At 35.1% G+C, this 18,477-nt stretch overlaps 1 protein-coding gene across 2 annotated transcripts in view; it reads left to right on the top strand.

Annotated features, from left to right (window-relative positions):
* TBC1D22A (TBC1 domain family member 22A) overlaps positions 1–18,477 on the top strand; it is a 181,131-nt gene that overhangs the window by 134,663 nt on the left and 27,991 nt on the right. For both annotated transcript variants that reach the window (XM_065665352.1, XM_065665351.1), the window contains exon 12: positions 12,629–12,724. In XM_065665352.1, the coding sequence (XP_065521424.1) occupies positions 12,629–12,724 (96 nt within the window). The remainder of the gene's footprint in view (positions 1–12,628; positions 12,725–18,477) is intronic.

Raw genomic sequence — 18,477 nt, 5'->3', positions numbered from 1 at the left:
GCAGACTTTGACTTGATTGTTCTGCTGTCCACCAAGTTTTGATTTTCAGCATTAAATATTGAAATCAAAGAGCTTACTTTGATTCAGTGTCCTGAGAGATATTTAAGCACTAATCAGTCTGGAATCCATTGACACGTTAGCATCTTCAGAACAATCGTGTTATTTCCAGAACGTATTTTGGCTAAAGCTAATTAAATCAATTATGTTTTGTGGACTTAAGTTCCCATTCTGATCAGAGTTTGGCAAACTTGCACGTAATCATCACTATTATTCTGTTTCTGCACTAACCAGTTGGTGGATGGGAACAGAAGTGGTATGAAAAGTATTTTTTGGATTAGCTTGGTGAGTCTTTTGTGTGAAGTATTTAGGTAAGAAGCAGCTTATCTTATTCATCCAGACAAGATCAAGCTTCTAGTGATAGCTATCAAGTATCTAATGAATTCAATTAAAATGCATGCATTATTAGCATTTCCAGCTGTGATACTGAGTGCCTAGCAATTTTCAGATACTTGGAATGAGTAATGGTGTGGCTTTTCAGTTGCTTTTGACATGAGCCTTTTCATAAACCTGCAGTTTTGCAGAATCACGGCTGTGTACTGGACGTAGATGAAAAGCAGCTAAGTAGTGTTTTCAGATGTGCTTTTTCTTCTCTTTAATCGGTGAAGATGCTGTTGCATTCAGAGTTGCCATCTTTAGTTTCTGTGTCATTATTAATACGTTAGTTTTAATAGAAGCTGAATGAAATGTAAAGCATGCAGGCTATGGAATGTCGTTAAGCAGTTGTATGGTCACAAAAAGCTTGTTGCAATTAGATCGTCATCATGAGACAAGATTGAACATTCAGCCACACTGCCATCCCTACGTAGAAACTGATTCAGATAGTGTTGCTGTGCGAGGGAACAGTATTTTCATGAATAAGTGTTAAGATATCTGCAGACCAGCAAGTGGTAGAAAATACAAGTTCCAACTATTTCTTAGTCTCTAGAGGAATACTGGTCATCAGAAACTAAGGATTTTGTTGCCAGTTTGTAGACTGCAACGTGGTTTAGTGATGAGAGAAGGGGGTGGAAAAAGCTAGTGGTGTATCTTGAGTATCTTTATAATGGTTGTGTTAGAAACTTGGGTGGTGCTCTTGACTGACAACTTGACTCTATTATGACTAAGCTTGCAAAGATCAGTATGAACAAGAAAGAAAAGCAATAGTTCATGGATATTACTAAACACCTTTTTGGTATCTCTGTTTCTACTATCCTATCCACTTATCTTCTTAGCTAACAAGACCACCTGTTAGAAAACGTGTGACTCAATGCAGTACACATTCTGAGTTCTTATGGTGTGTATCACTGGACTGCTCTTCTTGAAAATTTAGTTGTTATTACTAAGACAGAACACACAAGGTTTTTGTATGAAAGTAATTTTATGTTCAGAATCTAATAAGAAATCTTCCAAAAACTTGAATGCAATACATATTGCATTGATGTTATCATCCCTTCAACCTGCAGAAGAGGGAATTTGAGGATTGTAGAATTTCTATTCACTGGTCAAGAACTCAATAACATCTTTACTGGATGACGCTTTACTCAAGTGAAAAGTAACTTTCATTGTAAGCATTCATTGCAATCAAAATGCCAAATTTTGTCCATCAAGGCACATATATGAGCCACCCTATCTGGACGTGACGTATTGTGAGGATGTTTTTTGCTTGCATGTTGGCAGTGTGTCAGTTAGGATATTCTTGTTATTTGCTGAGAAGTTGGAATAAGCATTTATTGGTCTTTAATACTTTTAGAGGTTGGCTTTGTCTTTCAGTATAAATATGTGATATCTACTTGTGCAGTTATTCAAATTATTTTTTTCAGTTGTAAAGTGTTAAGCTAACACTTTTTATAGGTCTGCTTTGAAGAATTAATTTAATAACTTTTATTAAAGGTAATGATATGATAAAGCTAAAGTAAATTAATAAAACAATTATACTACTATTATACAACTATTTCAATATCTTTGAAATATGGGGGCTAAAAGCTCTCGTGGTGTCTTGAGCATGGATTATGTATTTCAGCAAAGTGTGATAACAGATGAGTATCTGCAGAAAACGATATCATTGTGCTTCTTTTAATGAACTAACAGTTTCATACAAAAACCTCAGCAGTCCCATTGTTTAGAAGAAAGGGATACATGTAAATGAGGCCAATGCTGAAATTGTATTTAAATAATGCTGACAGTTCTTCCATTGTGTCCATTAATTAATTTCCCAGTATCAAGGTTCTCTGGGAATGAACTGCAAAAATAATTAGAATGATACTTGAGGTAAATAGTTTAGAAATTTAAAAGGTGAAATAGGGAATTAGATTAGTAAATATTAGTCATACTGCTTATTTGTATTCATTTTGAAATCAAGTTATTGTGGAAGTATTTTTGAATCAAGTTTTGATTCATATGATCTGCTGAAGTTCTGCTCACAGGTGGAAAAGTTGCCATATTCTTTTTCAGTCATGCCTTGCTATTGTTTGAAATCAGTAGTCTGATTAAAGCAGGTTAACATTTATGTAAAAATATTTTTCCTTTAATTCTTCAGAATTAAATCAGTTGTGGCATATTTTTCCTAATGATCTGGATTTAGTTTGTGCATTGTAAGTTAAATCTTATCTTTAAGTAGAATTCTGTGAATAATAGCAATTTTATTGTAACACAGCTTTGCTTTTTTCCACCACATTTTTGGCTAACTAATTGGTGTCAAGTCATTACTTGAGAAAGAATTTCAATGTTTAAGTTTAAATTAAATCAGTGATTTCAGATAGAAAGAATAAGGTCTTAATTAAAAGGAAACTTCAAAACAAATTTCTTTCCAGCTGGACAACCATGCCTGAACAACTGAAGCCTAACTTTAAGCCTAGCTGAAAATAAAAGTAGTCTTTGAAGTAAATGTTTTCTCTGTCATTGAATGGAGGTAAAACAAAGATGAGATTTAAATTTTGGTATCTCAAATGTGAATACCTTTGAAAATATTTTCTATGGAGTTTTTCACTCAAATCTGCCATGCAACCTATAAAAAAATACCCTGCAGCTTTTAGAAAGTGTTTTCTTCAACTTCACCTATTGTGTGGGCAACTAGTCTGTCGCTTTGGGGTTTATCTTCATCATTCTGCTCCTCAACTTTTCCATAACAATGCAGTTGATACTTCTATAACTTCTCTAATGGTAGAAGGGTTCTAAGTTACTGGTGTGGAGCATCTGAATAATTAAAGATACAAAATTAATTTTCTGGGAAATACCTGTTGAGTTAGACTTTCAAAGTGTGTGTACATTTTTGAAAAGACTGTTGGTAATATCATCTTCTCATATCCTCTTACAACTTCTGTCATCTGCCTAAAGAGCATAGGGAAAGGTATGCTTCAGCTTTATACTCACGAATGAAACAAAATATACTGTATGCTTGTGTTTCATGCTGTTAGAGGAAGTAAAAGACATGTTGTTTACATAGAAATTCTCCTTTTTGTCATTGCTCAGTGCTGCAGCTTGTTGAGATAATTAGGAACCATATTAATGGCTCTAATTGAAATACTTTAGTTTTTAATACATTAACCATGATGAACAAAAGAAAATATAGCTGTAAGTAATCAACCACTTTCTAAAATCTAAACAGTGTAAGTTATCCACCCTTATTCACCCTTATTCATGTAGACTTGCTATGTTGTATGACTGTTACTTGTTAAGCCACTGAAATCAGCCTGGAGTAGTTCCATTAGTTTTGCTACTGGTTCTGATGTTGTCATTCCAAACAAGTTCAAATTTTTTGATCTGAAGAAGTTTTGGTCTTACACAGAAGAAAAACCTGCAGAAAGTTATTAAATAAATATGTATATTAGATTTGGGGCTTATATTTCATCCCTTACCATTATGTTGGGTTTTTGTTGGCTAAAATGGCAATGACTGTTTAACTGGTAGAATTCATGCTTACATCGCCATGGTCCTGGTCTTTCATGTTCTTCCTAGCTGTAACTAGTAGGTAGAATGGAAGGTGTTTGCCTTTTGCTTTGTAGGAATTCAGAGGGGCAGATTAAGTAAAGTTTTCTCTGGTAACTACAAAGACCTAAGAAAGAACTCTTCACTGCAGGTGAGAGGAGGCATATTAACATGGGAAATTAGAGGAAAGAAATCAATAAACTTCTGATAGTTTCACTATGCATAATTCTTCCATGTATATCTAGTTTCTTTTCAAAGTAATGTTGGAAATAATTGATGCAAAATGTAATTGCGTAGAGTTCAGTATAACCTTGCGTTTGTATCAATGGCATTCTTCAAGAAAACTGCCTTACTCTTAATTTCTTCTGTAAATACCTAATTCAGCACCACAGAACTACAAAGGAGTTGCATAAGAAGTTCTGTGCCTTTGCTAAGGTCTAGCAAGGTTCCTGTATATGACGATAATAGACTACCACCCATGAGGAGAAAAATAACTATAAAAGAAAACCACATTTCACACTGGGTGTGAAGGTACCTGTTGTGATTTAAACTGGCAGGCAGCTAAGCACCACACGGCTGCTCACACAGTCATCCCCTGTGGGAGAGACCTGGAAAAAAGGTAAAAATTGTGGGTTGAGATAAAGACTATTTAATAGAACAGAAAAGGAAGGGAAACTGATAACGATAAGAGAATACAAAACAAGTGATGCACAATGTGAATGCTCACCATTTGCTGACCAATGCCCAGCCAGTCCCTGAGCAGTGATCAGCTCCCTCCAGCCAATTCCCCCCGACTTTATTGTTCAGCATGACATCATATGGTGTAGGATATCCTTTGGGTCAGCTGTCCTGGCTGTGTCTCCTCCCGGCTCCCTGTGCCCCACCCCCAGCCTGCTTGCTGGTGGGGTGGGGTGAGGAGTAACGAAACAACAACAAAAACATCAGTGTGTTACCAGCATTATTCTCATCCTAAATCCAAGGCACAACACTATACCAGCTACTTGTTGACAATTAACTCTCTCCCAGCTGAAACCAGGACAGTAAGTACATCATCAAGTGCGAATTCACTTGACATTCTGATCATAGAATCATAGAATCATAGAATGGTTAGGGTTGGAAAGGACCTCAAGATCATCTAGTTCCAACCCCCCTGCCATGGACAGGGACACCTCTCACTAAACCATCCAACACAAGGCTTCCTCCAACCTGGCCTTGAACACCGCCAGTGATGGAGCACTCACAACCTCCCTGGGCAACCGATTCCAGTGTCTCACCACCCTAACAGGAAAGAATTTCCTCCTTATATCCAATCTAAACTTCCCCTGTTTAAGTTTGAACCCGTTACCTCTTGTCCTGTCATTACAGTCCCTAATGAAGAGTCCCTCCCCAGCATCCCTATAGGCCCCCTTCAGGTACTGGAAGGCTGCTATTAGGTCTCCATGCAGCCTTCTCTTCTCCAGGCTGAAAAGCCCCAAACTTCATGATGAGTTCTTTAAATGAACCAAACAAGAAATACTGATTTTTTTTTTCACCATAGTTTATTCTGGAAAAACTAGGACAAAAAAGTCAAACGCACTCTTGAAGTTAGTTATTTTTCATTCCATTTGTATTGAATATATTAGCAAATGAAGAGGACAGTAATTTAAGCTGTGTTCTCAAAAAACAAGCTAATGTTGGAATTGTATGAAAGATGCTTCTTAAAACTAAATGATTAGTGGGAGACTGGGTAAATCAAGTAAATAGTAATTAACAGTAGCATCCATTTATATTTGATATTGATTAATAATCTTATCCTGCATTTTGCAGGCCACATGGAGCATTCTAACAGGGCAAGACATTGATCCAAAAAAAAATATTTTAGCAATGATCAATGTTTCTTGTGGCTGGAATTTCATGGCAGGGGTTTATATCTCAGGTCCATTACAGATTTTAAAGTGCTATGAAATGTGTTTTGATCAGATTTGTTTTTAATGCAAAGGGAAAACCAGTCCTAAATTTTCTTATTAACTGATGAATGTTTACATTAGAAACAGCTACCTATAAGCCTTACGTATAGTAAGGTGGTTTTTTGCTTGTTTGTTTGGGTTTTTCTTAAGAATGTATGATTCAACTTAGTTGCTGTGTTTATTATCAGATTAGATTCAGTTTAGCCAAGTGCTGTTGTGTTGGTCACTTCTTTCTTTTAGGATCGTCCCCTTGGGAATAGTCATGGTGAAACAGAGACAATGATAGAAGGCAATCCAAAATGTGCTAGCTCACAAAAAAAAAATTAATAGATATTTTTATCTACAATTGTAAAATACTTTTAAATGTGTCATGACTGAAATTTGATATTTTAGCATCACAGAATGATCAAAATTTCATTATATAAGTGACTAAAACTGATAGGGAAATGAATGTTATGATCCTACATGAGTTGGTAGGCTGCTGTATACCTTTAAGATAGTTGTAGTCCTTGCAGTATTCCAACATATTTTAGGATGAAGAGATTTAGTGTCATCATGAGAACATATGAGAGTGTTCTCTAAAGTTAATATTATTTCACCATTATTAAATATGACATTTTAAGAAAATGTTGTCATTACTTTTGTAGTGAGAAATCACACCTTGCAAAGTTTTAAGAGCCAGTGGACGTATGAACCAGGTTAATGTAGCCTGTTGAGCTCACTGAAAACAGTAGAGAAGGTTCTTTGCTAAAGGTTGTTAAAGAAAAAGCATGGCTGTGAAATTAATGGATAATAACTGTCCAGAGATTAAAAAGATGTGGTAGGAATAAGCAGGCAGGTTTCAAAGTTAAAGGAAATCACTTGTAAATCTTTTAAAATCTGTGATGAGGCATTAGCTGTTTCTGCTGAAGTGATTTGGAACAGGAAACAGGAGTGAGACAGCAAAGTCTGCTGACAACACCATCCTACGGAGAGTGGTAAAGTGACAGCAAGGACTTGTAGGGCTTCATATTGCTGTAAACACCCAGGCAGTAAATAACAGGTGAAATTCAATGTGGACAAATATAAAGTGATATTGTGTGTGTGTTTGGCACAATCCTAAATTTACTGGTATAACTGCTGGCTTCAGGTTAGCTTTCTGCACTCCAGCGCAAGAAGAAAGTACAAGCTCAGTAGCAATCCAAAAAGAAAAAAGAAATCAAAATCTAGGAATTGTTGGAAAAGGAAAGGAGAACAAAATATTATGCAGCTATGATAATTATGGTCCTTTTGCATTTTACATGCTGTATATAATGTCAAGCTTATTTCAAAATCAGAAAAGTCCACGAAAAAATGCTAAAGAAGGCTGAGCAAAGATGGTGGAGCTGGTATATGAGCAATGGTGGAATAGACCAGAAAAAAAATCTAGTCTGTAAAATAGAAGGAAAGATGAATGGACTGAACAGGAAGTGAATATTATTTCTCTCTTTCAATGTGATAACTGAGCAGCTTTGCATGAAACTAACAGGTGCTGGGTTTAAAACAGCTGTTTTAAAACAGACATGATATAGAGCATGCACTTGTCTTGTGGAATTCTTTACTACAGGACTTTATGATTACCAAAAAAGCTTACAGTTGCAAAAAGCTTTGTGCATATTAGTAAATAAAATGGATGTATTCTACAGCTTGTGTAAGGACATTTTTAAACATGAGATCATTGAAAGTTGACAGGACATGCTGAGGGAGTACTGCTATATGCTTGCACTCATAGTCTTAGTCATCTTAAAGCAATGCTGTTGGTCACTGCTGTTGGAAGATAGCTACCCTGACGGATCTCGCCGTAGTGTACTCGTGCTGTGTTTCTTCTCATGCTGGAACTCTGAGCCACAGTTTTGACAGTGAATTGAGTCTGTGCCTAGGAAGTCAGAGTGCCTGGCTAATGGAAAAGGCAAATCATGAAGGAGCAGCCAACACATTCCACATTCCATAATGATCCTGCACTGGCTTCTTTTTCTATTTCTGCCATAGATTGCTTAGATAATGTTGGAAAAAATACTTGAATCTTTTTACAGCTAAGCTATCTATCTCATCTTTGTATTGTAATAAAAACAGGGTTGCTTAAAGTTGCTTTATTGACCTATAAAGAAGTCCTTGTGTCTGAGCCATTATTTGCATGTGAAATGTGGTGGTTTAATACCTAACCTTGGCACAATTTCATAGTTTTAATCATTCTGGGTACTTAAAAAATAATCATGCATTTTATTTACTCTATCAACAAGTATAATACCATGAGATATTATTATCCTTAAATGCAGAAGTATCCAGGGTATGTGAGGCAGGTTAGACTAGACAATAATCAGTCTAGTCATACAACAAAATTTGCATTCTCTCAGTGACTGTTTAATTCAAGAAGTTGGGGAAGTGTAGGGTACAGAATGCCTTTCATTTCAGCTACAGAGGAGATCCAGCATTTGCAGGGCAATGAGATATTTGTGATGTTAACAATCTAAATGATTTTTATAGATAATGACAGATGGTTCTTAGATAATGTGCTCTGAGTCGTTCGTAATATGTTCAGAGTAAGTCTTCTGGAAGGTTGTACATCTGTCTTGAGATCTTTTGCTAAAATATTTAAATCAAGGTCATTGTTTATATTTGATTTTAAATAGCTTTTAGCTGGTAGTCTGCATTTCTTTACATTTAGAGATCAAACTGTTTGCAACTTCAAAAGCTACAAATGGAAAGGTATAATAGGTAGCAGGTGTTAGAAAAGGCAATTATGCATTAGCTGTTTTACTCAATTTCTAAAACTGTCTAAAACTATCCATTGGAAATACTTTGTAGCCTAGACTTATCTCTGAAGCACAATGAATTCTTAAATTCTTAGGGGGTTATGTATTTTTTCTCTAATGAATTGCATATTTAAGCCTATTTGGTTTCATTTAAAAGAGCTGAGGAAAATTGTATTGGAAAAAAAAAAAAGGTTGAACAGAAAAATACCAAGAAAAAGTATGGGTTGTTACATACTTGCAGATATTTTTTCTGCAATTCCTCAAAATATTTTCAATTTACAATGTTGCAGTTCTGGGCTTTTTTGATTTTAATTTCAATTTTTTTTTTATTTTAAGCTGGTTTTCTTGACTTTCTGGCTATGAAAGAATTTTCTTGATTATGTGGTAATAGAATGAATTCTTGGGCATAAAATCAGAATCTTAGGTTAATATCAGAAGAATGAACACTGATGATCTAATTTGACTGCCTATGTAACATGGTTAAGAGAGATCAAAATAAACAATTTTGCCAACAGTTCTGCAAATTGACTTTTAAAGTGAAAATGCTGCTTTGAGACAGACTTCTTTAATCCTGCTTCCTTCTCTCCTGTGCTTGTAAAGGATTTATATAATGTTGGAGGAGTGAGGAGAAGAAAGGAAGATCAGTATGTATTAAAATTAAACCAAGTTCCTTTCAGTTCATCATATCATAGAGCAGTTTGGGTTGGAAGGAACCTTAAAACTCATCCCGTTCCAACTCCACTGCCATGGCAAGGACACCTTCCACCACACCAGGTTGCTCCAAGCCGGAGCCAACATAGCCTTGAACACTGCCAGGGATGGGGCAGCCACAGCTTCTTTGGGAAATCTGTTCTAGTGTCTCACCACCCTCACCATGAAGAGTTTCTTCCTTATATCTAACCTAAATCTACCCTCTTTCTTGCTTATGTAATATAATTAAAGAAATGTAATAATCCAATACATAAAATATCCTGATCAATAATTAATATTTTTAATGAAATTTTAGTCCTTATAGACTATTCAGTCTTTCTGCTTCTTCATCTGCAAAAATAATCTTCCTCTTTCTTAAGCTACTGTCAGCAGTATTTCTGTACTTTTCCTCCATCTTGTAGCTATCATTTTTTTTCTTCCCTGTTTTCCTGTTTGATTTCAAATGCTCAAGCTGCTGCTATGCTCTTCAGCTCCCCATTATTTGAAGTGGAGCTAAACACAGTTCAAAATTCACCAGGTAACAGTGAACTGAGCTGGTTCTCACTATGCCAGAAAGTCTTCACCGTGACAGCGCATCCTTCAAAGGTGGCTTCTGGAAAATGTGTTGATATTTTCTCGTACAGACTGTTGACACGTTAAAAGTGAGAAATTGGTTGCAGTTCAGTGCCGAGAAAAAGTAGACCACGAGTACTGTTTCTATACTTAATTAAAAAAAAAAAAAAATTAAGTATTTTTTCTCATTTTAGAGATGAACATTCTATCAAAGTAAAGTATTATCAAAGGCTGAATTTTTAAAATACTGCATGTTCTGTAAATTTATTTATACAATGAAATAAGAAGAGGGTTGTTTTCTTAGAGTTGGCTTTCTGTATTTTTTAGAGTTGTGTTTGATTATTTAAATGTTCCACGATAGCATCTGATACGATAAATGGTAACAGCACTTTGCTTACAAGTGTGTCCTCTTGAGATACCATTTCATGCTTTTATATACGTTAGCTTTCCACCCCAAGAGAAATGCCAACACTAAAGTAAAAGACACGGATTTTTCAAGAGGGTTGTAGCAAGTACATGATTCTGTAAAACTCTAATATTGTAAGTTGGACTTCAGTCTGTTTTTTCTGATTAAGACAACTGCTAGAGAGAAGTCTAGTTAAAATTACCATGTGCTTTGTCTGTCCTGGGATTTTACAACATTATTCAAGTCATGTTATCCAAGTACAGTGTTTTCCTAGATAAGCCCAGCCTATAGCTTAGAACCCTTAGCCATGCGCTCACTCTCCCCTTTCCACCTCTGGGTGGAATGGGGAGGAGAATCGAAAGAATGCAGACCTCACAGGTTGACATAAGAACAGTCCAATAAATAACGTATTATACAAAACCACTACTACTACCAGCAATAATAATAATAATAATAATAATAATAATAGAAATAAGAAGGGGAGAGAATATAAAACTAAAAATGGAAAGGAAAAAATCCCCAATAAACCCAAGTGATGCACAATACAATTGCTCAGCACCTGCCAACCAATACCCAGCCTGACCTGAGCAGCAATCTGCCCGTTCCAGGTGACTTCCCTCAGTTTATATACGGAGCATGACGTGCTGTGATATGGAATAACCCTTTGGGTAATTTGGTTCAGGTATCCTGTCTCTTCTTCCTCCTGCCTTCTTGTGCCTCTCCTCGCTGGCAGAGCATGAGACTGAGAAGTCCTTGATCGGGTTAAGCATTACTTAGCAACAACTAAAAACATTGGTGTGTTATCAGCATTGTCTCAGACTAAAGTCGAAAACACAGCACTACACCAGCTACTAAGAAGGAGAAAAATAACTGCTGCAGCTGAACCCAGGACAGTTCTATAATCAGAATCTTCCTTTTCTACTTCCAGAATTAACTAATTTCTATTTTCGGTTCCAACACTTTTAAAATTAAAACTCCTCTGCAAATCATTGGCATTATCTCTTTTCTTGGTTTACCAGTTTGGTGGACAAGACGATCTTTTGTTTCTGTAGCTGCTACTGTGGTATTTTTATCAACCCCTTGTGATATACTGTGTACTTCCATCAGTCAAGGGTATGGGAGAAGGAAAAGTATAGTAGGAGAATATTTTTCCTTCTCCACTTGTGATAACAGCGAGGTTACTCTGTTGCACTGTCTTATGTGGTTATTTTAAATCCCGTGCTCTTCTCGGTAAACAGCAATAAAATAGATATTTTCTCATGTTATGTTTTAATAAGAAGTTGTTTCAGTTCATTTTACTTAGCAGAACACAGTGTTTTTCTAAAAGGTAAACTGCAGTTTTGAAATGACCAGTAGAGAAATAGGAAAACAAATTTGCTATACTTTCAAAGCACTGCAATTTGGTATTAAAAATTATTTAGATATCATCATTTAGGTGTCCCTACATTTGTCAGATTATGTAGCTTAATTTTGGAATTATTATTTTTAAATGTTATTTTAATTAGATTTTACATAGCTTTCATTCACAGTCATCACATTGATTATTCGATATCATAATTATTTTTTCAGTTCTCGGTGTAGAAGATAAAATCTAAGATTAATTTAGTAACACTGGAAAACTTAGTGAGGTCTTTTGAAAATAAGATTGCAGATTTTTCTAAGCTCTTAGGTATACTTATAAAATCTTAATTTCTGGGGGGAGTTTTATAAAGTGACAGAATCTGCTGACTTGAACTAGAACAGAAACTTGCAGATCTGAATACAAATCTGAGTTGTAAATGTTTTGTGTGTTACAATTAGTAGATTTTTTCCTTTACTAAAACCCTTTAGTTCAGTCAGTTATGTGTTTTTAAAATGCTTAGTAAGTTCTGATAGCAAAATTTATGATGGAAAAGCTAGTAGTAGTAAGAGTTTGCTCTTAATAATGGAGATAAAGCATATGCTCATGCCACAATGTTAAGCTAGACAGTACTGTATTTCATGCCAGATGTAAGTCAATGGATAACGTCAGAAATGGAAAACACGTCTGGAAAGAATGAATTTAAGTATAAGAAATGGATGCACACCTCACCTTGATTTTTTATTTTTTTTTTTTTTTTACAGACAGTAGTTATGAATAGGTTTGGCATAGGTGAAATGCAAACATGTTTATGGTACAGAGAGAGATTTGACTGACGTTTGTAGTTAGAAGTGAATGCCATAAAAATACACTTGGGGTATATGGTGATCAAAAGGAAGTTTTGTGTATTGAAAGAATAATATATTTTTCTCTTTTCTAGTCTGAACCAGAGGGTTTTTCTCATTTCCACTTGTACGTCTGTGCTGCCTTCCTTGTCAGGTGGAGGAAAGAGATCCTGGAAGAGAAAGATTTTCAAGTAAGTAAAGGGGATATTTTTCAAGCACATGGTGGTATTTATAAAATTTAGCTTCCTAGTATTACTTGGAGATGGATTTATGACAAAATACCAGCAGTTGCAGCAAGACTGACGGTATCTGTTAGAGTTGCTCCAGAACTGTTAGACCTGAAGTGATGGACTATAAGCAGTAGAAGATGCATTTTCTTTGTCCTCTCTGGAAAAAAAAAATGCTGAGAGGAGCTTTGAGATGATTTCTGGAGATGCTGTTGCAAGCAGAGCCTTGGTATTTCACTAAGAGATTTTCTGATAAGGTAATTGGATCTTTTTTTATGTATTTATAGTGTTTCATCTGTATAAATAACAGCACACACTAACAACATGATTTTAATTCTTTCAAAAAAACCTAGGCAAGCTGTCTTTTAAAATAAGGAGCCTGTTTTTCAGCAGGAAATAAAAGGATTGTAAGAGTATTCACTTAAGGTCCCTGCATTCCAAAGCCTTCAATTTTTTCAGCAAGGAGCATATCAGGGAATTATTTGGAATGGAATTTGCATATTATAAATAGGCAAATAATTTGCATATGCCTGTAGAAGTTCAGTTATGATTGTGAACTGGTGGCAGTTCACTTTCATAGAAACACCGTATATTGCATTTTACCCTATGATATGTATGCAATGCCTGAAAGGCATTTACATCCTGCTTACAGGGTGACTGTAAGCAAACCGTGCTACAAAGCCACCACCATTGCCTGCCCCTGGGAAATTGCCTGTTACCAGCTTGTTTTCTCTCCATCTGACTGAACTCTGTTGCCCTGTACAAATGAACCATTGTATAAATTTGTGTATCACTTCAATCTATTTTATCTTTCATCATAAAATGATTTATTCAGAGCACTTTAACTGCAGTTGCCTATCTTTGCAATAAAGAAGTGCCTAAGGGCACAGCTAACTGTAATTTATCCTACCTGCTAACACTGTCAGATTTTCTCAATTTATGTTATCTTGTCAAAAACAACTTTAATGTTGGCAGCCATGCCTCTCAACTACAAATGTTCACAATGTTAATCCTTCCTATTAAATTTTTCCTCTTGATTTCCTGCACCAATTTCATAATTCTCCCCTTTTACAGACTCTATTCCAAGTACGTTTAAAATAAATAATAATCTAGTGAGTAGTACTATGAAGATTTATTTTGTTCTCCTTACATATTTTGAGATTTTTTTACTTATTTAATAATTAAGGTATTTAATTATGGTTTAATTTCTTTATAGGCTATGGAAAGTAGACTACGAAGTACATAAATCTGGAACATATTTATCAGACTGCTTTAGCTTGCTTACGACATAGAAATATTATTAGTAATTTTGAGGCTCTGCAGAGCTAGTTTTATCACTATCGGATGTTATCACTAAAAGACTTGCCCTTCTTTATTGTGTAACATGGCCTTTTAAAATGACTAAACTGAAGTGTTATTAGTTCTCCAAATGATGCTTCTCTCCCACAGGCAAGAATAAAATCCATTATTCTTCTGGTTTGTTAACAATAGTTGTAGACTATTGTCTAGTCTACAAAGTGGTAGCACAAGCAATAGGTATTCAAAATACACTGGAAAATTGGGAAGTTCAGTTTGTGTTGTGGGGGTACTCTAATTTCATTGAATTCACATTATTGAGAAGTCATAGCTATAGTACATATTCTGCTGCATTTTTTGTTCTGTAAACTCTATCAAGAATCATGGAAACATGCATCATTTCTCTTGCGTATGCATATGATAGAGATAAGTCTTGACTTCCCACAGGTTAAGCCAGTCCTCTATTCCATGTCTTTATAAATTGGTCCTGCCTAACTAGCGTAAAATACAGTACACTGGAGAATGAGGATAACTATTTCAAACTGCAGTGTCCCAAGAGAAAATATTTGATTTTAGGAAGCTGAGCAGAGGAGAAATGACATATACTTTTGTTTTGCTGTGAGTTTATAGTTGCTTATATTTTGTCCTGCTTAATAAAGGTATTGGTAACCTCTTTAGTAAACTTTGATCCCATTTTGAACTTTGCTATTTGGTGCTATCAGCTATGTGATGCAATGCTATGTAGCAAGGGCAAAAATAATTACATGCTATTTTCAGTTTTTACAGGGTCACTTTTTGATAGCAGTGAAACTATGCTGATATGTTTCCAGATAGACATTTTAAATATTTCATACCCATATACAATATAAAGATTAATTCTATGGAAAATGATAGTGGTTTAGTTCTAGTTAGAGCTTGTTAATCTCCCATAGTTATCACTTCTTGAGAGAGACAGTCTGCTTTACTTACATAGGGTGCCTCACAAACCCAGGTGCAGAAAGCTCGTTTGTGTAGTGATGTACCTCTAATCATACTTCACATTAACAGTTTTTACTTGACATGTGGGGAAACAGAGAACAGAATGGGCAGACAGTAAATGGAAGACCTTTTAATGCTGGCTTACATTTTCCTTTGTAACCCATGTGATGTTTGATACGATCAAATGGGTCATTCTTGCCTTAGGACACTTCTGTTGATGGTATAAGTGTTCTGTGTTAATTCACTGATTTCATACTAGTGTCGGATTATAAAAAAGAGAAAAAGCACTAAGTTTAATATGGATACAAATGCAATATTTTTTTAACGTGATAAAACATGTCTTGCCATGCGAATGCAACATATGAAATTAATTCAATTTTTACTATCTAAGCTTAAGTAATTAAAGATACAAGTAATAAAGACCTTTCTATTCATCAGCATGTCTTAGATTTTGACTTATTGTCATTAATTTTCCTAACAACAGCCATAATTCTAAAATTCTTCTGAAATATTGGGATGTGAATGGTTGATGCTAAAATACTCAAGCATGATTTTAAGCACATTTAGAATTAAAATATTAATAGAAAACATGGCTATTGAGTTTAATGTTACCAGATATCTGAAAGATTTGTAAGGAAACAAGACTTCAGGAACTAGATTCAGCTGTCAAACTGAATGTAAGCTAATAGTAATGTTGGACTGATACCGGTTTACCTGTTAGATCCTATAGTCCAAATTTTCAGTTTAAGTAAGTCATCATTTTGTTGACATAGCTGAGCTACAAAGATATATTCAATATGTTGTAGTAAGGAATCTGTCTTGCAGATTTTTACTTTGTGTTTCGAAGATACAAGCTTTTCTCTTTGTCTAACAGACATTTTCACCCATGCTGTCATCAATTCACATCTTTGTTACTGCAATGTCCTTTTCTTTGGCTTTGACAAATGCATTTTTCCTTCATTTATATTCACCCGGACTGCAAAGAAGCTATAAAGATCACTTTTCAGTCCATCATTTTTTCTTGCTTTGCATCTCCTTTAGCTCCCTTTCCTTTATAGCACCAAGGAAAACTTAAACACTTTCTCTTCCAAGGCCTTTAATGGACTAATACTGACACCTTACATGTCATCTCATATTCAGTGTTGAGATGCTGACTGCCAGTATATCAGCTGGTGATGACAGCCTCATCACGGGCTTAAGCTTGCAAGAAAGTATCTGTGCTATCTCCCAGATAGACTGTCTCACTTAAATGGAGCACCTAATGCAGATACTCAGTTACTTTCTTCTAAATCTTTATGTAAGTTCTGTTTTTCTGAATACCTAGAACAGACCTGACAGGGTTCAGTCTGTTAATAGCACTTGCAACCACATTGACTAGGTTTGGGTTGCTTCTTTTTACTTTTCTGTGAATTTGTTGTCTCTCGTTTTATACTTGAGCCATAAAATCTTCAGGGTAGTGACTGTCCTTTATTCTGATTTATACATTCTTTAAAATAGTGATTTTGTAATTTTATTTTGTAGAAATGCTAAGGAGTAAGCTGTAATGCCCTCATGACTAAAATGAATGTGTGCACAATTGTTTGTCTTATTAAAATTTAGATAAGTGCTCTTGATTTTTGCCAAATGTTTAACTATGGTGAAGTACTACAAGCTAATGTTAGTTGAAATGATAAGGTGAACCATCATCTTTCTACATCATATGATCAATAAAATTTAAAGGAAATTGAGGTTATTACTTATGTGAATGTTTATGCCTTGTGAAGTTGTTGTCAGCTTTATTCTTAGATTTAATCTTAGATTATGCATGTATTAGTTTGAAGATGGATTCCTGTTTCAGAGGATAGTGAAGCGTTTCACAGTGGAAATGTCTGAAGTGAAAGTCAGCTGCAGGTTGACTTTGAAGCACATCTTCAGCTCAGTGATGGAGAGAGCACTGTCAATACCTTTGATTTGTTTTGCCTTTCCTTCCCTCTTTAATAATCACTTAATTAGAATCAGCATAAGGTTAGAAGGCTCACTGCTACCTACCACTCTTCCTAATTCCTAAGATTTAAGTCCCAGCTCACTTAAATACTTTGCCCCTTCTTTGAAATAAAGTTTAGAGATGGTCCAGGTTAGTATCTTCTGATATCGGTAAGAATACACTACTGGTTTTTCAACTGTCATTTAGAAGATGAGCTTGCCCTTTTAGTCTTTTTCCTTGTGTTTATCAGCATTTTTGGGGTGCAAAGACAAGTATTTCTACATGTGGTCTGTTTTCTGCCCATTCGATTTATTAGATTTCAAAGTTCCTAAAGCATTATGTTGTTCCATGAAATAGAGAAATAGTGCTCTCTTTTTATGAGTGAACCCTTGGCATCTGAAGGTTAATGACATGTGTTGCTTTAGGCATAATCTCAAATTTAAAGAAAAAAAAAAAGAGAAAAAAAGCATATTTCCTGCAGAGGATTTCCCACCTATATTAAATTATATTAATATTCAACAGGAAAGTCTGAATTAATCAGAACAATCTAAAATCAGAGCTATTGAAAATGCTTGGGTTTCATCCCTATTTTCCAAGAATATATAGATGATGAGCATATTGTCTCCTTATTTCATTCTTGAACTTGTCTGCCAGTTATTTTCATTGAAATATAGCAGACTTTATGTGCAATCAAAGACGAAGTCTGTAGCTTGCATTTATCGCTGTTCAGACTGTTAGATTTATTACAGGTATATTTTTATTTCACTTTTCACATGAACTAGCATTTCTTTTAATGTGGATTCTTGTTTGTGAGCTAAAATCACTTGAAAGAGAAGGTTTTAAAGAAAGGCAAATCTGATTCTGTACACCTGCCAGAATGTGTATTTACTACAGCTACACAAGAAATACAACTTTGCACCCTAAAAATGGGCTTGGTAGATGGTTACAGAAGTGACTGAATAGGAGGGTGCTTGGAAGACAAATTCTATTCATACTGCTGTCTGCATAGGTAACAGGCTTTAGTTTAGAAAGTTTAATATTAATATCCTTCCTAGTAATTATCTACTATAGAAACGTCATATATCACAAACATGCTTTTATACCATTTATGCTCAAATACAGTAACACAGTTTTCCTTAATCTTTCGTCATCTTGTTCCTAGCTTATGATGTGAGTTTTTAAATAGTTACTTTTTCTTCATTAAAGTACAGGAGTTCTCACTTCAGATGTTATGAGGTGTAACTAATAAATATATTTTTAATTTAGCTTCTTGGTGTGTACTGTGCTGGAAATTTAGTTCTCATTACCACTGCAGTAAAATAAATGTTTCTCAATTTAAAAAAAAAATTGATGTTTCTGAACAGTTTAGCTTTCTGATCAGAGGAGTGTTCACCCCTCTTCTGTGTAAGCTCTGTGATTAGAGGTTTTGTGGTTCTGATCCTGCACTCTCACTCTTCAGTATGTGGAAGCTAAAAGGGTC

Source organism: Lathamus discolor, chromosome 1 (assembly GCF_037157495.1).
Source record: "Lathamus discolor isolate bLatDis1 chromosome 1, bLatDis1.hap1, whole genome shotgun sequence".
Lineage (NCBI taxonomy): Eukaryota > Metazoa > Chordata > Aves > Psittaciformes > Psittacidae > Lathamus > Lathamus discolor.
The sequence above is the reverse complement of the archived record's forward strand: the minus strand, read 5'-3'. Positions and strand labels throughout refer to the sequence as shown.